This window comes from Mobula birostris, chromosome 11 (genome assembly GCF_030028105.1).
Source record: "Mobula birostris isolate sMobBir1 chromosome 11, sMobBir1.hap1, whole genome shotgun sequence".
Classification (NCBI taxonomy): Eukaryota; Metazoa; Chordata; class Chondrichthyes; order Myliobatiformes; family Myliobatidae; genus Mobula; species Mobula birostris.
Window position 1 is genome coordinate 14785597 of NC_092380.1, and position 24856 is coordinate 14810452.

Consider the following 24856-nt stretch of genomic DNA (forward strand, 5'->3'; position numbering starts at 1 on the left):
CAGCTCCTCGTAGCGTTTAGTTGGACCATGTCTGGTAATTTATCTAATAATTTCCCTTATCTTTCTTTAATACTCCCCAAAAAAAGGGTTTGCATTGAATTAGCCCTTACACCCCCTTTGGGTATGTAGAACATTGCAAATATTCAAAAGTCAGGTTCAGTAGTGCTAGGTGAAACATCAAACTACTAGTAAGTTACAGTAAGTAGCGTGAAAGAGAAATGGTCAGTTAGTGTTCGTGGACTTTGCAGAACTCTGGTGGTGGAGGGGGAGGCTGCTGCAAAACGTTCAGTGGGAGTTTTCCAGGCTCCTGTGACTCTCTTATAGTGTTACTGGGGAGAGGCCCACGTCTTGGATGGTGGTGCCCAAAGCGATGGGGCTGGCTGTATACAACCCTGTGCAGCCTCTTGCGATCCTGTCGGTTGGCGTCTCCGTATCAGGCAGCGATGCAACCAATTCGAACTCTCTCCACTGTACATCTGTGTAAATTTGCCGGGGGCTTTGACGTGCTGAACCTCCTCAAACCTCTGATGAAGTATAGCCTCTGGAGTGCCTTCTTCGTGAGTGCATCAGTTTGTTGTGCCCAGGGTATATCTTCTCAGATGTCGACATCCAGCAAATTTCTTCCTTTGTACTGAATGGCCAATGGCAGTTTTTAAACTGACCGTTGGATCAATGCAGTCGCCAGGGAAAATATTCCTGTAGGTTGCAATGATATCGCCTCTCTATCTTCTGAACCTCAGCTAGCATAGACCCAGTCTGCTTTATTCATCTCTTCGTGCACTAAGTTGTGTATCTATCTGGTGAATTTTAGCCACACTCTTTCTGTTGCAAGTTTGCCTGTACCAAACATTAACAATGCCACCACATACACCATTTAGCTCTCCGGTTTCCAGGGGGGTTTCCTTGGAGAGGTGGAAAGTATTTATTTAATTTCTCTGCCATTTCCTCCTCCCCAATATTATTTCCCTGGGCCAAGTATATAAAGGTGTCCTGCCTCTCATCCTGGATCCTCCTACCCTGAGAAAAAGAATGACTAATTTGCACTCAGAATTGTATAAGGGTACTCCTTGGGCTCCTGCGTTCTAGAGAGAATAAACCCAGGATATCTAATCTCTCATAGCCACAGTCCTCCATTCCAGGCAATGTCATTGTGAATATTTTCTGGACACTTTATTGCTGCCACGTCCTATTTTTGGCGACCATAACTGTGCACACTACTCCCAGTGTGTCCAGCTAATGTTTGTACAGCTGCAGTGTGACATCCCAACTCGTGTAAAGCAATGCCTCGGCCCATGGAGGCAAGCATACCGCCCGCCTCTCTTCACTACCTTATCCACCTGTCTCAGCTCCTTCAGGGAGCCATGAACTTGAACCCCAAGGTCTGAATGAGATATCTGTTATTGTCCTTGCAGAATTTGACCTCTCAACATGCATAACCTTGCTCTTATTTGGATTTAATTGTATGTGCCATTCCTACATCCAACTTGCCAGTTGATCTATGTCTTGATGTGTACTTAGATAAACTTCAAAAGCCCACAGTTCTACGAATTTTGTATTGTCTACAAATTTGATAATCAAATCATCTGTGTTCTCATCAAATTCATTTGTATATTACTAACAATTTGGGTCTCTGTATTTTGCAAGGGATGTGAAGGCATTGGAGAGAGATCAGAGAAGGGTGACTAGACTCATTCCAGGTCTGCAGGGTTTGAGCTATGTAGAAGGATTGAAAGAATTAAATCTTTTTAGCCTATGTATACGTGGAATGAGGGGAGACGTGATAGAAGTGTTCAAACATTAAGGGCATAAATAAGGTGGATGCCAGCTGCTACTTCAAAACCATCAATGAGGACACAGGGCTATTGGTAGAGACTGGTTAAAGGGAGACTTCAGACTAACATCAGGAAGCATTTCTTTACATGGAGTTATGGACACATGGAACAAACTACTTAACTGTCTAGTTGAATAGTTCAACACATTATGTGAATAGGAATTTGGGCCGAATGGCCTGTTTTTGTCGGAAGCTTTCTAATGTTCTAACAAAGATCCCAGCACCTGTCCCTGCAGTATATCACTCGTTAGACTTCCAGCCAAAAAAAACATTCATCCACCACTACTCTTTGCTGATTACTCATCCACTAATCAAAGCTGATTGTGGATCCAGTTTAAGCAACACACATCAAAGTTGCTGGTGAACACAGCAGGCCAGGCAGCATCTCTAGGAAGAGGTACAGTCGACGTTTCGGGCCGAGACCCTTCGTCAGGACTAACTGAAAGAAGAGATAGTGAGAGATTTGAGAGGGGGAGGGGGAGATCCGAAATGACAGGAGAAGACAGGAGGGGGAGGGATGGAGCCAAGAGCTGGACAGGTGATTGGCAAAAGGGATATGAGAGGATCATGGGACAGGAGGCCTAGGGAGAAAGAAAAGGGGGAGGGGGGGAAAAACCCAGAGGATGGGCAAGGGGTATAGTGAGAGGGACAGAGGGTGAAAAAGGAGAGAGAGAAAAAGAATGTGTGTGTATAAATAACAGATGGGGTACGAGGGGGAGGTGGGGCATTAGCAGAAGTACCCCATCCGTTACTTATTTATATACACACATTCTTTTTCTCTCTCTCTGCTTAGGGGTACGAGGGGGAGGTGGGGCATTAGCAGAAGTACCCCATCCGTTATTTATTTATATACACACATTCTTTTTCTCTCTCTCTGCTTTTTCTTCCTCTGTCCCTCTCACTATACCCCTTGCCCATCCTCTGGGTTTTTTCCCTCCTCTCCCTTTTCTTTCTCCCTAGGCCTCCTGTCCCCTGATCCTCTCATATCCCTTTTGCCAATCAACTGTCCAGCTCTTGGCTCCATCCCTCCCCCTCCTGTCTTCTCCTATCATTTTGGATCTCCCCCTCCCCCTCCGACTTTCAAATCTCCTACTAGCACTTCCTTCAGTTAGTCCTGACAGAGGGTCTCGGCCCGAAACGTCGACTGTACCTCTTCCTAGAGATGCTGCCTGGCCTGCTGCGTTCACCAGCAACTTTGATGTGTGTTGCTTGAATTTCCAGCATCTGCAGATTTTCTCGTGTTTGTGTGGATCCAGTTTGCCAACTTTAACCTTCTGGGCCAGCGTACCACTGGGATCTTGTCAAAAGCCTTACTGACATTCACTGGAAACACACCGATACAACCTTCATCAATTTTCCTAGTTCCTCAAATAAAAAATTTGTATTTATGACATATGATCTCCCTTGTACAAAGCCAAATTAACTCACCCAATCTATCCATGCCCCTCAGAAACTTTTCCAATACCTCTCACCATTAGAAGTTGTATCAGGTGCATCTGCGGAAAGAAACAGTTAAAAGTTTCAATTAGTATTTTATCAGAGTCCTGTGAGGTTTTGCAAAACAATGGCTAGTATTGCACTGTATGAACTGACTGATTTGCATCTGTAATTGAATCAGTGAGTAACTGATTATACAAGTCCAAACATTGACAGGGCTAAAACTGGTCTCTTATTTTCATTAGGCCATGTTGTCATAATTTGATTCTTTTTTAGACAGTAGAATCAGCATTTATCCAGAAACATAGGGAAGGAATGTATCTGGGGGCATCACTGAGGAAATGTAACTAAAGTATAACTACTTTGGTTGCTTCATGTCCCTTTTTATGGCTTCAGTTAACAAAAATCTAATCACATTGGATCTAAAATTAACAATAATGTAATATCGATGGTTGTTTGTAGAGCAGGTCAAATCTTTAACTTGGTTTCCGCCCTTTTTTCTTTCTCTCCCAAAGTCCTAAATGCATCAACTGATAAATACCAAATCAGACCTGTTTGTTGCAACAGAACTTTTGCTCAAGTCATTCTTTAATCTCCTAAGCTCCAGATAACCATGTCTCTGTTTAAGTTCCCTCTTGGTTTCAAAATGTGTACTTGCTCCATGCTAGCCTAAGTGTGCTCTAACCAGGGCTTTATATAGTCATAATATGTTCTATCATTATATCCTAATCTTCGAGATAAGAGTGCTAATGTTTCATTGGTCTTTGATTCTCCGTACACCAAGAAATCATGGAAAAGTACAGTCTTCCCCCAACCATCTTTGAACCTTCATTGCTTCTAGTTTTTAACACAGAAGCACTTTCTAAATCTGGGGTTCACAACCTGGGGTCCACAGACTCCTCAGTTAATGGTAGGTGGGGTCCATGGCATAAAAACCATTGGGAACCCCTGCTCTAAATTGTAATCTACAGGGTGAATGATCTGATTATGGGTCAATTATATTAATTTGCCATATTTTTGCATCCTTTGATTAATTTGTTAATATCACTGCAGTTTTCTCTATAGTGACGACCTTCAGTCATCAATGTACTTGGATTTGTACATTTCGCATTAGACCTGCTAAAGACCACGTTGATCAGAAAACTGTAAGAATTAGAATGTGCTAAGACAGTTTGAGACCATTTACTGCATTAAAGAAGCCATATAAATGCAAATAGTTCAGACTTGTCATCATTTGGCTCATTCTATGGTCCGGTATCCTTCTCCAAATTTTAAATCTTCTTTTTGGGGGGTGGGGGAGAAGAAGTGAATAAAGTAATTGGGGTCCCTTTACCCTGTTCCCGCATTTAATTTGTGGTCAAGCCGTTGCCTCAGGCCACTTTTCTCCAAGCTGTAAATCCTTTGACCATATGTGTAAAATTTCCTTTAATATATGACTGAACAACTATAGCCATTTGAGAAAGAATTTGTGACATATTCAACTATGCAAAGAAAATTTTACCCCTCTGGCCAATGGCTGAACCGAAAACCATTCCTTGTTTCTGGACTCGCCAATTAAGGAAAGTAAATTCCCAATATCTTATTATCTCTCCTGTCAGTCCTGTTCTGTATTTTGTAATTTTAACTTCAACATTGCTGCTACTCTGTTGAAAGAGTACAGAGAAAATTTACAAGGTTGTTGCCGGAGCTGGAGGACCTGAGTTTTCAGGAAAGATTGAATAAGGGGTATGGGTGAAAAGTGAAATGTTTAAGGGGACTTGAGGGGAAACTTTGTCACTCAAGAGGTTTGTGAGAGTGTAGAACGAGCTGTCAGAGCAAGTAGTGGATGTAATTTCGATTTCAACATTTGAGAAATTTGTATAGATACATGGTCTGGATGCAGTTCAAAGGGTAGGGCTAGGCAATTTAATGGTTTGGCATGGACTAGATGGGCCAAAGGGCCTGTTTCTGTGTAGTAGTTTTCAATGACTATTTACTGTCCGCCTTCCATTAACATTTCAGCTGAATAATAGAAATTTATGTTAACTTTCAGTTATATTTAAAAAACCTTTAAGACCTTTTGTCTTTTTACTTGTAGGCTAGCTGAACAAATTTAACACCTGAGCATTTATTATTTCAGTGTAATTTGCCACTTTATAAAAGTTCTCAGAAGTAAAATGACTGGTTAGATAATGGAGATAATTTGAAGTTTTCGGACTAATGAACCTGATGCAGTGTACTACTAGTGTAAATTTCAGGTCTGTGTTTGTGATCATCTAGATTAGGTTGGTTGTCAGTATTGGGCAAAATCTGGAGGTGAATTATTCCTTGGAAAGAAAGACTAGGGTTAGGATTGTGTATCAAGCCATTTTCCTGTGTAATGGGTATGGGGGCTCTTCTAAGAATTAGAGAAAATATTTGCCTTTTTAAACTGAATTGTATTTGGTATAGATCACTGGAAAAAGAGAATTTGTTCTGAATCAAAATATTAGTAAATTATCTTCAGCAGACGGAAGAGTATTTGGTTCATGTTCTGGAAGTTGCTGTAAGTATTTATTGCTAAGTTAAGTAAATGCATGTCTTTGAAAACGGGGGTGACATTTTAAACCGATTACATCTTTGATGAGTGGGTACGGAATGGAGCCATTGAAGCAGTAGATTTTCATTGAAAGATTGAAAGCCACTTGCCTGTATCAGTGTCATTTCTTGTGCTGTTGGCACAATACATAAATAGAGGGTTGTGTGCCCATTTTCCTAAAACATGTTGATTTTGTTCAGCCTATTTGCTGTTCTGGGCAGAGTACACTTGATCTTTGTCTTCTGATCTGTCAGTCTAGTTTTGTTTACTTTTGTCTTTTCCTCCATTTCTTGAAATCTTGATCTAATTCAGCCATGTTCTTTTCATGGTTTAAAGTTCGAGTTTATTATTAAAGGACATGCACCCAGTGGCCACTTTATTAGGTACAGTTGTACACCTTGTTAAAGCGAATATCTAATCAGTCAATCATGTGACGGCAGCCCAAAGCATAAAAGCATGCAGTTGATTTTTCAGACTAAACATCAGAATTCAATATTGTTTGTCATTTCCAGTACACAAATGTGAAGGAGAACAAAATAATTGTTACTCCAGATCTGTTGCAGCGTAAAAGAAAACACAATATGATAACCTTATCTTATCAGGCCTCCTCTCCTCAGCTTCCCATACTTCAGAGAAACAAACCCAAGTTTATCCATTTGCAGATTTTCTCTTGTTTGCCAAATTTATCCAACCTAATTATAGCTAATACTCTATAATCCAGGCAGCATTGTGATGAACATCTACACCCTCTCACAATATCTATACTGTAGTGGGATGACCAAAATTGTATGCAAAACTCTAAACCCCCTCACCAAAAGCCTCTGCAACTGCATTGTGACTTCCTTATGCCTCAGGTGATGTAGGTAATCATGGATTTGAATTCCTTTACATTAATGCTTGATAGTTGTGATTATTATCTTATTTTTTGCATACTTTCCAAATGCCTATTTAAAAAATTAAATGCATGCTAACATATGAATTGGGGGAAAAAGATGGGCTGCAGCACCATTCAATGAGACCATGCCTGATCTGATTGTAATTTCAATTCTGCATTTCACCCCCTTCTCATCAATTGCCTTCTAATTTTTTATACTTTTAAAAATGTTTAATGATTTGGAGTACTGTGCAAAAGTCTTAGGCACCCTGGATTATTTTTTAAATATAAATTTTGTTTTAGATGTTTATTTTTCTGTCCTCTATTACTACATCAAGTAGAAAAGCGCAAGTTTTAGATTTCCAAATATTCATTTTCAAAAAAAAAATTAAATTTTTTTTTGTATTTCATTAAAGAAAGCAACATATTAAGTAATAGACCACTTTGTAAATAAAAACTTGATTACTTTGTAGGTGTTCAGCCCAGTGCACGATTAAACAAAGATAACAAACAGGTGCTAATGATCAATGACATAATGAGTTGAATGAATTAAACTGATTAACAAACAGAAATGGGTGTAGAAGGAATCAAACTGGATAACCAAACTAAAAGGTGAGTGTGTGGCAGATATGACAGTTTAACCTTCAAATCATCAGTTCTTACACCATGGCAAGAGTGAGCATATTAACAAGACACAAGGTGGTCATCCTGCATCAGCAAGGCCTCTCCCAAGCAGAAATTTTGTGGCAGACAGGATTCTCAAAAGTCCAAGCTCTTTTGAAGAAGCACAAAGAAATGGGCAAGGTTGAGCACCAAAACTGCAGTGATTAGCCACTGAAACAGAGTGAAGCAGACAGGAGCTACATCAAATTGATGTCCCTTTTAAATCAGAAGAATCCAGCACTGCTATCAGCTTTGAACTGACAGGAACCACTGGAACCCAAGTATATCCCTCCACAGTCCAGAGCAGTCTTGTCAGAAGTGGTCTTTATGGGAGAATCGATGCCAAAAAGCAATTCCTCCAAAGTGGAAACAAAGCCAGGAGACTCACCTGTGCACAAAAACACATGGACTGGGTGCTGGGCGATGGCAGCAACAGCTCTGGATTGCTGAGTCAAAATTTGAAATTCTTGGCTCAAACAGGAGGCAATTTGTCTGTAGAAGAGCTGTGGAGTGAGTGTCTGTAGCCAACAGCGAAGCACAATGGAGGTTCCCTGAAAGTTTGGGGCTGCGTTTCTGTAAATGGAGTTGGTGATCTGGTCAGAATTAATGGAATCCTCAATGCCGGGAAGTACAAGCAGGTTCTCATCCATCATGCAATACCATCAGGGAGGCATCCGGTGCTCCCGGTGCGGCCTCCTCTACATCGGTGAAACCCGACGCAGATTGGGGGACTGCTTCGTCGAGCACCTCTGGTCTGTCCGCCAAAACAGACAGGATCTCCTGGTTGCCACCCACTTCAACTCTGCTTCCCATTCCCATTCGGATATGTCCATACATGGTCTCCTCTACTGCCATGATGAGGCTAAACTCAGGTTGGAGGAGCAACACCTCATATACCATCTAGGTAGTCTACAGCCCCTTGGTATGAACATAGAATTCTCCAACTTCTGGTAATTCCCTCCCCCTCCCTTCCCTTATCCCTATTTCACTCTGCCCCCTCCCCCAGCTGCCTATCACCCCCCTCATGGTTCTGCCTCCTTCTACTACCCATTATGTTTTCCCCTATTCCTTCTTCACCTTTCCTGCCTATCATCTCCCTGCTTCCCCTCCCCCACCCCTTTATCTTTTCCATTACTGGTTTTTCACTTGGAACCTACCAGTCTTCTCCTTCCCACCCTCCCCCACCTTCTTTATAAGGCCTCTGCCCCTTCCCCCTACAGTCCTGACGAAGTGTTCCGGCCCGAAACGTCGACTCATCATTTCCACGGATGCTGCCCGACCTGTTGAGTTCCTCCAGCATGTTGTGAGTGTTGCTTTGACCCCAGCATCTGCAGAGTATTTTGTGTTTGTCAGCAGGGTGGCATCTGACCAGTCCCAACTTAATCCTCGGCAGTACAATGACCCCAAGCACACTGTCAAGGTAATAAAGAACTATCTTCAGTAAAAGGAAGAATGAGGAGTTCTGATGATACAGATGGTATAGGCTTCACAGAGCCCTGATCTCAATATCATCGAGGCTGTCTGGGATTACTCGGAGAGGCAGGAGCAAACAGGACAGCCAAGATCTGCAGAAGAACTGTAGCGAGTTCTCCAAGATGCATGACAGTGCACCTAAGAGACTGATGCAGATTTAAAGGCAAAGGGTGATCACACCAAATATTGATTTGATTTAGTTTTTTCACTATTTACTGCTCTTTATAGTAATTTTTTTGAAATTTAAAAACTTCTCATTTCATTATTTTTGAAAGCTTCTTCACTTTTCAGAATTTTTTTTACGTGTGTCTAAGACTTTTTCACAGTACTGCATGACCTCTGAGGTATTTGAGAGCTTCATCTTTTATCATAAATGGGTGCTACTTTATTTTTAAGCAGTAATTCCTTATTCTAGATTCTCCTATGAGTTGAAACAAGCTCTGCACATCCAGATTGACAGGATTGCTTAGCACCTTGCATGTTTCAGTCAGGTCCCACCCCATTAAACTCCAGTGGATACAAGCCTAACCTGTCCATCGTGTTATATGATGCTGGCTGCTGTGGACAATGGTCATGTCAGTGTAGACTCTCCTCCTCTGATGTGTATCTAGTGAAGAATTATTGCAATCAGCTGTGGCTGACTTTTGTTTGCCCCGAACCATGGTCCTGCGATCAATTTCCTCTGCTATTACTTTACCTAATTCATTACTGAGCCCATGTCAAATGCAATATTTCTGTACTTTGATCTTTTCATTTCAAAGCGAATAGAATCGCATCGTTCATGCTTTTCCACAACTAAATTATACTAGTGTGTTTTATCAGATGGAAGAATCAATTATAGTTTTTTTTTTGATGTGTAATCTGGCTGTTCTGAATTTAACTGCAAGATGTTATTCAATCTGGTTTATGCCTAGTGAAATTTAATCGTCTGCATCTGTAGCTTAGCTGTAATGCCATTGGAATGTGGATGCTAATATACTGGCTGGGTGTCCAGTTATTAGGTGCTGTTAGATTTAAGTATATCATCCATCAATAGCAGTTGCCTGGCAGACTTACAGTTAATGAGTAATTTTGTCAAAGTGCACTTATTTGGATGGAAAAGATAACAATAATGAAAATAAAGTTTTAATTAGTGTGGATGAAAAAAAAATTAACGCAATTAACACAGTTTTAACAGATTGAAGTGAACAGCCCAAAACAGTGATTAGCAAAGATTTGTTAAAAATGGTAGACAGGAAGATTGATGAAAGGGAATGCAGTGAAATTTCCAGGATTAAGGCAGCTGGTTGATTAATAAAGGATGGGGGGAAAACTGGTTAAGCCAAATTGCTTGTAGATTTGACAAAGTTCTGTACAGACCCTGTTTTTATTTTTAAGAATTTGTGCATTGTACAATTTTAATACGTGACCCCAATGCTGGAAGTTGGGGGTAGTTTTACCGTTCTGAATCTAAGCAGTTGGGTTTAGCATGCATTTCTTTTTTCTTGACCCTTCCTATTGTTGCTGATTGGTTGTACTAACTTGTGTATGATAAGCATTCACAGAAATGGGCAGAATGGTTTCATCAACTCTTCAGTCTATATTGATTAATTGGTTAGTCACCGTATTCTTCACCCCACCTCCCACACCTTCTCTGGCAACAGCTGCCTTTAGGATGAAAAGTTACACCAAGGCCTCATCTGCCTTGGGTAGGCAAAACTTCTCACTGCACAATTGCTGGTAACATTATCCAATTACCAACTTTGCTGTTCATGTGATCTGCTTGTGTTTGTTATATTTGCCTTTAGAATTATAACTTTCAGAAGTGGCAGGGTGGTTCATGTTCCATCTTGATCTCATTCTGTCAGTGTGGACACTCTCAGTGACTGAGATGTGCGTCTGCCAGATGCCTCAGTTTTCTCCCACTTACCAAGGTTACTGTAAATTACCCTTTCAGTGGATAAAGATTAAAAAGGGAGCTTCTGTTGGCGTTTCTGTAGCACTGGGATTTCACAAGATGGGGTTGCTAGCCCCATGCCCACCCCTCCTCCTTTCACAGCCGGGGTTGGGACCGTCCATGACAGAGCTAAGGTCATGAAAGATATATCTTTTTTTCCTTGATTTTTGTCTATTATCCCCATTGCCCCTCCCAAAAGGCTGCATCTCATCTTGATCTGTACTTCTGCCTTGCAGTCAATTTCTCCAGTCTTTTTCCCATGCTGATCAGTAGCCTTCTACTCTGATTTGTATCGATGCTATCCTGAACAAATGATGGATTAAAATATAATCAGTAGAACCACTTGTGTAGGGACTTCCATTAGAACTCTATAACATGCAGAATGTTTTAGGTTATTGTGTATCTTCCCCAGCATGTCTCCTTTTTCTTCAGATCAGAAGAACTGGTAGATGCCTCCTTTCTCTTTCTGATAGTATTTTAATGGAACATGAATTTGCCTGGAATGTTAGCTGTACGATTGTGAACTTTAACTGCATTTGGAAACAAAAATGTTAGTCTTGATATTTTTGTGGGAGGTTGGCAAATGGAATTGAATTAGAATTGATAGAAATAGAACAAAATTGAGAAAAACGCTGCACCTGTGCAACGTTGGTCAATTCCTGCTGGGCTGACGTTATGCAGACTACAGTTGGTCTTGTGTCCTTGGGCTAGACGGAGGAAAATCAACATTATTCACAGTGCCTGTGGAAGGTCAATAGGTTTGTCAAGGGAGATTTGTAGCTGTTATCTTCCCATGTTGCTAGCCCCATGCCCAACCCCCTCCTTTCGCAGCTGGGCTTCAGACAGTTCATCGCAGAGTTAAGGTCCTGAAAGTTATTGTTTCAAATGCAATTCTTCTTTTTCATTTTTGTCTGTTTGTTTATTTTGACCTACAGTGGGATGGGAATAGATGAACCTTGGATCTTTCTCGTCCTTATTTTCAAATCCTACAAGTTCTTTCCCTTTAAACTTTCAGCCTATAAAAGTTTGATTTTATTTCATTTCAGTTTGATGTTGGCTTTTGTTTAACGTCGTCTTTACTCATAGTAAAGATTCCCAAGATGACTTTTGTGCATCTCCAGTGTCCTTCATCACACCTATTGCCTCAGTCTTTAGCGAGCTAGCACTGGGATTAACTCCTGACATCTCATATCCTGTATTAGTTGTCTCTGTCAAGTTATTTTATCTGAGGTCGTCCTATGAAGCATCTTTGGATGTTTTACATAAAAGATGCCAACTTCTCATAATTATTGCAGACACCTGTTTTAAGAAACATTGCTGAGATAAAATGAAATAATCCTATTGAGCTAATTCCACATGATTTTACTGGGTTATTAATTTGCATTTGTGAGAGTGTGGTGAAGGGGAGCAGGCATCATAAGCTAGTGTTTCTAAAGCCTTGGATGAAGTGAGGCATGGTATCAATGTTGCACTCACTTAGTGTCATTTTTGATGTTTTAAAAATTATATTATCCCATTTTCTTTGCAGTATGGGAGCAACTATCCCCCCACAGGCAGAACATCCGGAATTCACAGAGTCACCGAAGGTACCCGATATTTTAGTCAGTGAATGTTGAAACTAATGGCTGTGTCTTCCAGGAGAATTTTTGCTTTCTCTCCCAAGCTAGGAGAGCTGGTTTTCTTTCCTAAGAGGTTTTGTACCATTGATCAGGTTGGAGGATAGGTTTTGAAAATAGATGGTCCTTTGTTTTCTTGGGAGCCATTTGGTACTGTTGAGAATTCTTACCAGTTTCTTGTGCTGTGGTGTCAAGGGAGGGGGAACAGTTGTGAATTGAACCTGGTGTAATCAGTTGACGTCTTACTATTTTAAGTGGAAGGTAGAAAAGCAATGTGAAATTTGATTTGCTTTTTTTTTTTTGCCATGATAGATGTAGTATCCTAGATGGCACAATGAATCTTACCAAGGGCAGTGCAGTTATCAAGGGGCTAAACTATGATAGTTTATATAGTTGTTTTTTGTACATTGACTTGTATTTCTGCATAATCTGTGGCTTCTGCACTAGAAGTTGTTGGTTGTGCAAGTAAGTTTCTCCAAATCCATTCAGAACTAGAAGGAAAATAGTGTTCTTGGGTACAGCGGGAAAATCCATGGTTTTCACGCAATCAAACAGCACAGGAAAAAAGAAACTTCTTCAGCCAGTTATCTTTGTTAAAGCAGCTGTCCAATTAAATACTTTCACATAGCTCTGCATTTTTTCCGGTTTCAAGTGCATGTGCAGTTCCCTTTTGGGCATGATTATTGCATCCACTTCCATCATCACTCTTATTTCTCCCCACAAAGTGGCTTATGCAATTATACGAAGTTCCTGTACATCAAAAACTTGATAGAGCTGAGCAATTCTGTGCTCCGCTTCTTCAGAAAAAACTTAGCATCTCCATGCACGACACATGAATCCCTCAACCTGAGTACCTGTCCTAAATCCTACTCTGCAGGCTCTCTAAGACCATGAAATGCATCCCGTAGCGTGATACCCATCCAGGCAAGATGATCAATAATTTTATAAAGGTTTGTCATACTTGTTATCTTCCTAGCTTCAACAGCAGAGTATGTCTGAAGTAACATGAGCTTATTGATTCCAGCTGTAACCGTGGCTTCTCAACTCTAGAGGAAGTAAATTGGCTTGTACTCGTGCCCTTCTTTTGTCAGAGTTTAACAGTCTGTGCTAGAAGTGTGCACATGTGTGACAAGGATCAGTTAGCTAGGTCACATAATCCTGATGCTTATCATTAGCATGCACTTGAAATCTGGCCACTGCATGTGTCACAGGAGGGTGAGGTTTCATGTAGGAGTGTGCTTTGTTGCAAGTCAGTATGGTAATAAAAATATTGTCAGTTGAGAAGAACCTTCAAGATTCCCCTGATGCCGTTTTGCATGAACTGATTAAATTGTCACTAATTCAATTGCGAAGGTGGTGACAATAACCTAGATACCTTTTTAAATAGTAAAAGTTTCATGGGACTTCACAGTAGCTTTAGCAAAATAGATGCATTACCATTGAAGGTTTTAAAGAATGGGAAGAGGAAGGGAAAGGACAAGTAATGGGCTTAGATACAGGAGAGAGAAAGATGTTTAGGATTTAAGGAGGTGTTGCTTAACCAACCATCAGTTTAGAGTTGTAGGCAATACAGGATGGATACACGCCTGTTGGCCTAGGCAGTTCATGTCGACCAGTGAGCACGCTCACCCAGACTGAATTTCTTTCAGATGAGTGAGTACAAGAGGAGTAAGTGACTAGGACTTGGTGTGCGTTAGGGTTTTGTATAGCGTAAATAGACCAAGATGCTGCATATGCTGGAATTTGGTGCAAAAACCAAACTGCTGGAGGAGTTCGTGTCAGGCAGTGTCTGATGGGAGATTGACAGTAGCTGTTTTAGATTGAGTCCAGTTACCTGGGATAAATTTATCAAGATTGGATGATAAGTAGGGGAGAGTTAGAATAGTGAAATCTGATTATTTAAAATCGGTGCAGGTTTCGGCAACAGGTGAAATGAATAGGGACAGAATTATTGTCATTTTAATGAGTTAAAGCTACAAAGGAAAATGAGGGAGACCACAGAAAAGTGGGAATTTAGCAGGGCAGTGGGGAACAACTGGGTATTGAGCTGTGGGAAAATTAAGCTTAGAGGGCAGGAGAATGGGAGAAAAGGTGGAGAAGTAGTTGAATGAGTAGTCATAATCTTACCATTCAGAATTTCTCAGGTAGTGGAGGAGAACATCAAAAAGGAGAGAAATAAAACAGTTTGTATTAAACTGGAAATCAGTATTTGATTGTGTGAAAAGAGTAATCTGTGTGCTGTAAAATGATATTGATGTTTCTTGTGTGTGGGGTATAGATGTTGTTGTAAACAGCACAGAACTAAATGACTTGAATTTCTACAGAAAACCAACACAGAAGAGAAGGCAGCACCACCTTCATCTCCAGAGCCAGCTTCAGAAAGTGAGGAGAGTGAACTTGGTGAGTGCAAAAAATTGTTCTGGCCAAGATCAGTTCAGAAATTTCTAATACATTCTGAATTCTTCTTCCCCTTCTGCTGCAGGTAGTTAGGTGGTCAGCTAATTGTACGGATTTATTAGAGGCAGTATAGTGCATGAAGCCAGTAGAGCTGTTGGCCTCAGCTCTAGCCACTCTGGTTCAATCCTAATCTTTGTTACCTGTTTGCATATTCCTGCTGTGACCGCATGGGTTCCTTTTTTTTTTAATTCTCTTCCCCACCCCCGCTATTTCACATACCTCCTATATCCCAAAGACATGTCGGTTGATAGGTGTACTTAGCCATTTGAAATTGATTGTAGTATGTAGAACCTTGGAGAATAATTAGATTGCAGGGAAAATAGGATTGATTAGTAAACTGGCACAGATTGCTGAGCCTCTGGTGATGATTTTTGCATCATCAATAGGAAAAGGAGAAGTACCGTAGGATTGGAAGGTTGCAAACGTTGTTCCCTTGCTCAAGACAGGGAGTAGAGATAACCCAGGAAATTATAGACCAGTGAGTCTTACTTCAGTGGTGGGCAAGTTGTTGGAGGAGATCCTGAGAGGCAGGATTTATGACCATTTGGAGAGACATAATCTGATTGGGGTAGTCAGCATGGCTTTGTCAAGGGCAGGTCGTGCCTTATGAACCGGATTGAATTCTTTGAGGATGTAGCAAAACACAATGATGAAGGTAGAGCAGTGGATGTGGTGTATATGGATTTTAGTAAGGCATTTGAGAAGGTTTCCCCATGTGAGGTTCATTCAGAAGGTAATGAGGCATGGGATCCAAGGAGACCTTGCTTTGTGAATCCAGAATTGGTTTGACCACAGAAGGCAAAGGGTGGTTGTAAATGGTTCACATTCTGCATGGAGGACAGTGATCAGTGGTGTTCCACAGGGATCTGTTCTGGGACCCCACCTCTTTGCAATTTTTATAAATGACCTGGATGAAGAAGTAGAAGGGTGGGTTAGTAAGTTTGATGATACAAAAGTTGGGAGTGTTGTGGATAGTCTGGAGGGTTGTCAGAGGTTGCATCAAGACATCGATAAGGTGCAGAACTGGGCTGAGAAGTGGCAGATGGAGTTCAACCCAGATAAGTGTAAAGTGGTTGATTTCGGTAGGTCAAATTTGAAGGCAGGATATAATAATAAAGGTAAGACTCTTGACCATGTGGAGGATCTGCGAGATCTTGGGGTCCATGTCCATTGGACACTCGAAGCTGCTGTGTAGGTTGACAGTGTTGTTAAGGCGTATGGTGTGTTTGCCTTCATCAACCACGGGATTGATTTCAAGAGCTATGACATAATGTTACAGCTGTATAAGACCTTAGTTAGACCCCACATGGAGTACTGTGTTCAGTTCTGGTCACCTCATTACAGGAAGGATGTGGATGCTATAGAAAATGCACAGAGGAGATTTACAAGTTTGTTGCCTGGATTGGAGAGCATGCCTTATCAGAATAGGTTGAGTGAACTCGGCCTTTTCTCCTTGGAGCAACGGAGGATGAGTGGTGACCTGATAGAGGTGTATAAGATGATGAGAGGCATTGATCATGTGGATAGCCAGAGGCTTTTTCCCCAGGGCTGAAATGGCCAACACGAGGAGGCTTGGAAGTAGCTACAACGGGGATGTCAGGGGTAAGTTTTTCCACACTGAGTGGTGGGTGCGTGGAATGTACTGCCAGCCAAGGTGGTAGAGGCAGATACAATAGGGTCCTTTCAGAGACTCTTAGACAGGTACATGCTTAGAAAAATAGGGCTATGTGGCAGGGAAATTCTAAGCAGTTTCTAGAGTAGGTTATATGGTCGGCACAACATTGTGGGCCGAAGGGCCTGTAATGTGCTTTAGATTTTGTATGTTCTATATGGGCCATGGAATATGGAGGTTAATGATGTATCTTTACAGCTGGGTGCCAGTTCTTTGAAGTGGTGTAACGTGTATCAGCACAGGACGCAGTAAATCAAAGTTCTTGAGTGAAATTACAGCAGCTTCCTGCAGTGTAGTGTTGTTTTTTCAGATGTATTTCATGTGGATGTGGTTTCTTCACAGAGATTGATAATGAGGGTGTGATTGAACCAGACCCTGAAGAACCTCATGAAATGGGAGATGAAACTATTGAGGTAAACATTTTTTTTTCCCTTTTTATCTTCTTTCCCACTGTGTTCTGACATTTAAAAAAAAAACACGATAAATTTTAGCTACTGATATCCTATTAGCAGGAAGTCTGACTATTGAAATCTTCCTACGCTGTGTACAAAGTATTATTGGGTATGAAGGTTGAAATATCCTTCCTGAGGTGACACGAGAGAAAAATTTGCTTTGTGCTGGGGGTATAAGGTAGAGGATACATGAAACCAGCTTTTCTAAAGGAAAAACCCTGATTTTTTTTTTTCTTTAACCCATTCATGTCTAGATAATTGCTGATATCTCAAATTTTGGCTTCATACTGAAGCTAAAGAGAACATGAGAATAGAGGGAGGGATTGGAATGTTTTCCTTCCAGAGTAAGTATGGAATTGAGGGTCATGAAGTGTTCGTGGCTTGCAATTACAGGTGCACCACTAAATGTATCTTTCTTGTGGAAGTCATTAACCCAGATTTCTGAGCATTTCATTAGTGGCTTACTGAGGTCACACCTCTAATTTGTCCCTTCAGCTGTAAATAATGATAGGGGCGGAGTGTGGATTACAAGTAATGAAATATAAAATAATGTGTTGGTTTGTTATCAATATTGTTGCACAACTCCCTCATTGTATTGAGATATCCATTGAGATTGAATCCATTATCAAGTAACAGTACCAGTTATTTTTTTCTCTCTCCACCCCTTTGTTCTTCCTTCAATTCTCCATCACTCTTCTGTCTTAAAGAATCTTCACTCTCCCTGATGTATTGCTCCGTGGGCACCAGCAACCTCCCAGGACTGTCCCAAATTCTTTGTCGTAGAGGATATGTACATAACTTTGTGAGCGACAGTCACAGATACAATGGATTCTGGTTAATTGGGCCATCAGTTAATCCAGCAACCATTGCTGTGAGGCAATTTTTAAAAAACAAAAACTAATCAAGAAAATACGTTGGGATGCTACGCTGCTTATTTGGGACAGGAGACTTGTCAAACAGTTTCTAGCTAGTTTCAGTTGCATGTATTTGGGTGGCTATTAGACACTAGACCTTGCTTAGAGCGAACAGTTTTTAAATAACCTCAGTGTGTGTGTGTGTGTGTGTGTGTGTTTGTCTTCAAAATGCACTGAGTTTTGGCGAGAAATATGCAGTAAGACAATTGAGAATTGTTTTGCTCACCACGGTTTCGGGTTTGGAGATGCAAGAAACAGCTAGGAGTGAAAATGAAACGATTACACTACTTCAGCAAGTTAGGAATAATGGAAAAATCTGAAGATATCAGTAATCATCTTGACTGTTACAATGAATATTTGGAGGATGCAGTTGCCTAAAGCATTGTATGAAGGCAGTCTGTTATCTGCACCAAATGTTTGTGCTGATTTTAGACATTTACAGTCAATCAAAAGAACACTGCAATGTATTGGATAAATTCCTTCGTTGATAACTTTTAGGAACTAATATACAGTTATAGTACTGTAGTGGCATTGGTAGTGTTCTAATTTGTTCTGTATTTCATTTAAATACATAATTTATTACTCAATTAAAAGTAGTTTGTCTTTTTTTATATTGGTTTAACTATTTTCATGAAACTTCAGCTAATTCTGGCAGCCCTTTAATTAGATCAAAATGCACTGGTCCCGGTGTTTCCCAATTAACCAGAATCTGCTGTATTCTTACCAACATGAGAGAGTCTGCAGAAAGCAACACACAAAATGCTGGAGGATCTCAGCGGGCCAGGCAGCCTCTATGGAAAAGAGTAAACAGTTGATGTTTCAGACCGAGACCCTTCAACATTGTGTGTGTGTGTGTGTGTGTGTGTGTGTGTGTGTGTGTTCCACTGTATTCTGTTTATATTTTTTAATATAATTTTTGGAACTACTATTACACAGTTAAGCATTTTCTGACACTTTGTTCTCTTAGGTAACTGAAGAACTAATGGATCAGGCTAATGAGAAGAAAGTAGAAGCTATTAATGCTTTGGGTGAAGGTACGTGCAAAAGAAGGCAAATAGTTATTGATGGACAGGGTTTTTGTTCAGCAATGTGGAGGACCTGAGAGTGAGAATTGATCCATATTACAGGTATTGACATGAATATCATATTGATATGACTTGCCACATTTAGTCTGTGTCATTATTGAAGCACTATTTTCCTTGAATTGGTGACACTATGTCAACAAAACTTTAGTATAACCTTTTGCCCATTTAATGCCATTCACATTGGCTTCATGTTTGAACTATGCTTGGTGTGAAAGATTTTCCTTATTGGATTTCAGAGTGGTTAATTGACTCCTGTAAATTACCCCTTAGGCTTTTTATTATCTTGCTTGAATTTGTACCAAGGGAGTTGATGGGCAAATAAGAAAATAAGTTGCATAGGTATCGGGAAATGGGGTTGATGGGATCATTCCATTGCATCTGGCAGGTACCCAGTGAGGTGAATAGCCATCTCCCTTGGTAATAATGCATTTTTAAAAAAAAATTGACTACTGTGAAATGGAAAAGCAGTGTGACTAATTAAATAATTCAAAGAATCGTGGGTCTGTTAGGGCTTTTCTGTTCAAGATTGTGATTTTTGTGAAGAATTTGATAATATGAATATTTCATATGGGCAAGTCAGACAAATGAATTGTGTGAAATTCTATGAATGTCTGATCTAACAATTAAGCAAGTCAATTATCTAAAAATGATCTCTTTCTGAATCTTTAAAATGGTGATTAGTGTGTCTGGAGTTTGAACACTGTGATGTTTCAGCCAAGTGATATGGACTGGGTGGAAGAGTGACAATTAAGTCTCCATTTAATGATTTCAGTAGCTGATCTAACCCTTTTCCTCCAAGCCCAGAAAGCACTTTACAAATCTGGAGTCAACTTGATCACAGCTGAATATGCTCTCCGCCAGGAGAGGAGTCTAAATATAAGGTTGCTGTCCAGGTTTAAATTCATGTCTTATGATCTTGTATTGGTTTTTGTTTCAGGCAGTACCTTTCATAATCGTGGTATGATCTATAAACAAAATCTTGTGTGGATTTGAATTCATTGTAATATTTGAATTAAAAAAAACAGTTTATGTGGATGAGAGTTGGCTGGAAAAATTGGAATAAAGGAAGTCAATGGTTCATCTTAAATAAAACTATAATGCAATGCTTAATGTCAAACATCCCAGTTCCATGTCTCTTAAAATCTTCCTTAAGATGTTACTATCAGATAATTTACGATTTATTTTCTTTTTATTCAGCATAAGATTTGTATTTATTACCAAACATCCCAAGGTCCTTTAACAAATGACAGTGCTGTAAGGTATGGTGGGTGACCAAATGATGGATAAAAGTATAGTTTGTGAACCCTGTAGAATTTCCTCTATTTCTGCATAAATATGATCAGAACGTAAGGCCTAGAACTAGATACATTCTAGATTTAGCTCTAGAACTCAAACTCAAGTCCTAGACCTAGTTAAAGAGAACCGGATTAAATAAATAACCCAAAAATATTTTACTTGTCCATTTATATTGAGGAAAATGATCCAATATTACATGTATTTGTTGGAAAAAGTATATGAACCTCTGGGGTAATACTTTCTACAAAAGCTGTTTGAAGTCAGGTATTTCAATCAATGAGATGAGATTGGAGGTGTGGGTTGTAGAGGTGCCCTGCCCTATTTTAAAAAAAAAAAAGATACACTAAGTCAGGTTACTGACAGAGTGCTTTTCTCAGGAAAGATATGTTTATGTGCATTATGCCTCGATCAAAACTACTTTCGGAGGACCTCAGAAGAAGAAGAATTGTAGAGATGCATGAAGCTGGAAAAGGCTACAAAAGTATTTCTAAAGACCCGAGTGTTCATCAGTCCACAGGAAGAGAAATTGTCTACAAAATGGGGGAAACTTAATACTATTGCTACTCTCCCTAGGAGTGGTTGTCCTGCAAAGATCACACCAGGAGCACAACGTGCATTGCTGAAGGAGGTATAACATCAAAAGACCTGCAGAAATCTCTAGAACTTACTAAAGTCTCTGTCCATGTGTCCACTATAGGAAAAACACTGAACAAGAATGGTGTTCATGGAAGGACACCATGGAGGAAACCACTGCTCTCAAAAAAAAACATTGCTGCATGTCTCAAGTTTGCAAAAGACCAAAACCTCATCCCAACCGTGAAGCATGGTGGAAGAAGCATAATGGTTTGGTGCTGCTTTGCTGCCTCAGAGCCTGGACAGCTTGCAATCGTTGAGAGAACCATGAATTCAAAATTGTATCAAGACATTTTACAGTAGCAATCCATCATCTGAAGCTTAATAGAAATTGGGTAATGCAACAAGATAATGATCTGAAAGATGAGTAAATCAACAGTGATGGTTTAAAAAGAAGAAAAATTGTGTTTTGGAATGGCCGTAATCCTATAGAAATGTTATGGAAGGACTTGAAGCGAGCAGTTCATGCATGGAAGCCCACCAACATCCCAGTGTTGAAGCAATTTTGTAAGGAGGAATAGCCTAAAGTTCCTCCAAGCTGATGTGCAGGGCTGATCAATGGTTACTAGTAACATTTGGTTGAAGTTATTGCTGTACAAGGGGGTCACACCAGTTACTTTTTGCATATTTTTCCAACAAATACATGTAAATCTTGGATCATTCTTCTCATTAAATAAATGAGCAAGTATTATGTCTTTTGTGTTATTTATTTAATTGGGGTCTCTTTATCTAGTTTTGGGATGTGTGAAGATGTGATAACATTTTGGGTCATATTTATCTGGAAATAGAGCAAATTCTACAGGGTTCACAAACCTTCTAGCACCACTGTAGTTTTATTGAACACTTTGAAGTGGGGAGAGGAGGTGAAAGTTTAAAGAAGGAATTTGAGAAGATCTAGCCAGCTGAAAACATGATCAGTGATGGACTAATTAAAATTATAAGAGTAATATCATGGATGGTTGTAGGAGATTAATGGCAAGGCCATGTGTCTCGGGAGCTGACATATTAAACATATTGGTGGAGTACTTTGGAAGTGTTATCTTTTTCCCCATGTTTAAAATTATTTAACTTTAATATTGTAGTAATCCTTCAAATCCACTGTCTTATGTTGTCTGGTATTTTAATTCTCTAAGTTTTTGGTTAATTAGTAAGTGTCTGCGTCTATCTACTCAGACTGCAATTGAATCTGCCTGGAAAATTCTTGCCTCCTTGTGTTCCTAAATCCCACACCAGCCCTTGGTGTCTAAAGTTTTGTTTTCCTTAATACAGGGAATCTTGACAAGGCAGTCGAATACTTCACAGAGGCTATTAAGTTGAACCCACGTCTGGCCATTCTTTATGCTAAGCGAGCCAGGTAAAGTGTTGATGGAAATGTGCTTGAAAACTCTTTAGCGTTTAGGTTCAGGTCTTGTTATTCGACTTTGGCTGCAGTGAGGTTCAATTAGCATTAGGGGTATTGCCGCCTAGTATTCAACCACACAAGTCAGAAGCATAGATCACAATATTTGCCCATTGGATTTGGGAAATAATAAGGACTAGGACATGTATCTGTCCCCAATGGCAATCCACAGGTGATTCACTACCCATATCTTGGATCTCTTTTTTTTACCCCCTTTAGGATGGGGGCCTTGAGTTCTTGCTTCTGTTCACCAGGTGTACAGTAATTTTGTAATATGGGGTACTTTTTGTAAATCTCAACCTTATTTGGGAGAGTTGTGTGCAAATTGAACATCTGTGTTAATAATTTTGGTGAAAAATTATATCTTCTGCACTTTTGTGTATCTCTGGAGTAAATTGCTGAAAATTAACATCCTTCTTTGAAGTGCCCCTTTTAAACATAGTGAAGGTGCAGTAAAATTTTCGAGTCCCCTTTTAAAACGAATAGGTCCTTTATAAGTTTGGAAGTTTTTGGTGATGTCATCCTGTTGTCAATCTGTTGCGAAATACCAACAGTAAAATGTTTGATGACTGTGGGTATCTTGTTGAATTAATGGACCTGAAATGAAGAAGCATGGATGTTAAGGTTGTAATTCAGTGTTGTTCAATACATTAATGTATCTCTAAAGGAAAACTTATTAAAACTTTGAGAGGTTGAATGTTCCTTACAAAGCTTACTAGAGTGGTTTCCTCATCTATCAAATAAACTGTACACATGATCTTGCACGACATCGTTGCCTCATGACAATCAATGTACTTGTGTCATCTGTAAATAGGTGAAGCTACCTAGACCCTCACGTCTGACAGTTCTGTGAGCCAATCAGTCTGAATAATGTTCCTCCTTGGAATTTTTGCTTTGCCTTTGCATCAGTCTTATAGTGAGAGGTGCAACTGTTTGCTGAAGTTCAATTGGAGATTAATAGGCACTGAATTAACTTGCCATACTAACACATTGTACAGAGTTCTGAGAGGAACTTCTCTTGAATTTTGTTTGTTGAATACCTTTTAAACATTAACTTTTCTTCCTTCTCATCTGATAAACGTTGTGGACTTGCTCTGACATTGATCCGATCTTGACCGAATTGTCTTTCCAGTAGAGGTCACTAGATAGCAGTCAGGCATTGGGTATTGGGTATCTTTTTCCTCCTTTCACCCTCTTGCTTCGTGTCTGAGGTCAGTTATTATATTCGTGCTGATCTCTTCCCTGAGATGCCCAAATTCAGAAATTGACCTCAGCTATTGAACAAGATCTAGTGCAGAAGATTTTGTCTGACATTGGAAAGCTACTAATTATTCAGGAGGTAATCTTGGTACTAAGCTAGTTTTCTTTGTTGAATATTATCATATTGTTTTAATCGGTTACACTGTTTTATTTCTATTTCTAACCACACTTTAAGCCATACTTTTTATCTTTTACAGTGTATATGTGAAAATGCAGAAGCCAAATGCAGCCATTAGGGATTGTAACAAAGCTATCAGTATCAACCCTGATTCTGCACAGCCTTACAAGTGGAGAGGGAAAGCACACAGGTGAGTGTGTGGTGGGAAGTTGCAGTTATTGCATGGTAGAAGTAGGAAACACTTTTTTAAAAAAAAAAAAAAAAAAAAAATTGTGTGGAAACAAATGTGAATCCTACATGGTATTTTGGGGAATGAAAGATGTGTAAAACAATAAAATATAGAAATAAATAGTGCTGCTTGATTCTGTCTGAGTATAGGTAATTCCACAGTGAATTGGTTATAACATAGTGATGACTTAGGGAGCAGTATTTGGACTGCATTGGTTATAGTGCAATGCGGGAGGCCAGTTTAAATATGCTTTAAAGGCAACTACAGCCTGTTCAATGTAAGTTTATTATCAAAGTATGTGTATGTTGCAATATACTACTTTGACATTCATTTTCTAGCAGCTATTTACAGGAAAAAAGAAATCTGAAAGAACTTTTTGAAAATCTATAAATAGACGGACAAAGACTGACAAACACCAATGTGCAAAAGAAGAAAAACTGTGCAAATCTAAATAATACTGAGAACCCGAGTGTTAAAGACTCCTTAAAAGTGAGTGTAGGCCGTAGAATCAATTCAGAGTATCGCTGAATGAAATCGTCCACACCGGTTCAGGATACTGATAGATGTTAATAACTGTTCCTGAAGTTGGTGGGTGGAATCTGTATGTGCCTCCTACCGGGAGGTAGGGGTGAGAAGAGGACGTGGCCTGGATGGTGGCATCTTGGATGCTTTTTTTTTTGTGGCAGTGCTCCGTGTAAGTGTACTCTGATGGGGAGGACTTTGTCTATGATGGGCTGGGCTGTGTCGACCACTTTCTGTAGCCTTTTCCGTTTCTGGGCATTGGTGTTTCCATACTAGGCCATGAGGCAGCCAGTTAGTATACTCCACTGTGCATCTATACAGATTTGACAGAGGTGTTAATGACATGTTGAATCTACACAAACTTGTAAGAAAGAAGAGGTACTTTTCTTCCTTCCTTTGTGATGACACCTGTGTGCTGGTCCCAGGAAAGAT

The 24856-nt window shown here is 39.9% G+C and overlaps 1 protein-coding gene across 1 annotated transcript in view; it reads left to right on the plus strand.

Moving 5' to 3' along the window:
* Positions 1-24856, plus strand: part of st13 (ST13 Hsp70 interacting protein) — a 40923-nt gene that overhangs the window by 548 nt on the left and 15519 nt on the right. Inside the window, exons 2-7 of the mRNA XM_072271734.1 lie at positions 12300-12357; positions 14712-14787; positions 16859-16929; positions 18850-18916; positions 22166-22250; positions 23753-23863. Of these exons, the coding sequence (XP_072127835.1) occupies positions 12300-12357; positions 14712-14787; positions 16859-16929; positions 18850-18916; positions 22166-22250; positions 23753-23863 (468 nt within the window). The remainder of the gene's footprint in view (positions 1-12299; positions 12358-14711; positions 14788-16858; positions 16930-18849; positions 18917-22165; positions 22251-23752; positions 23864-24856) is intronic.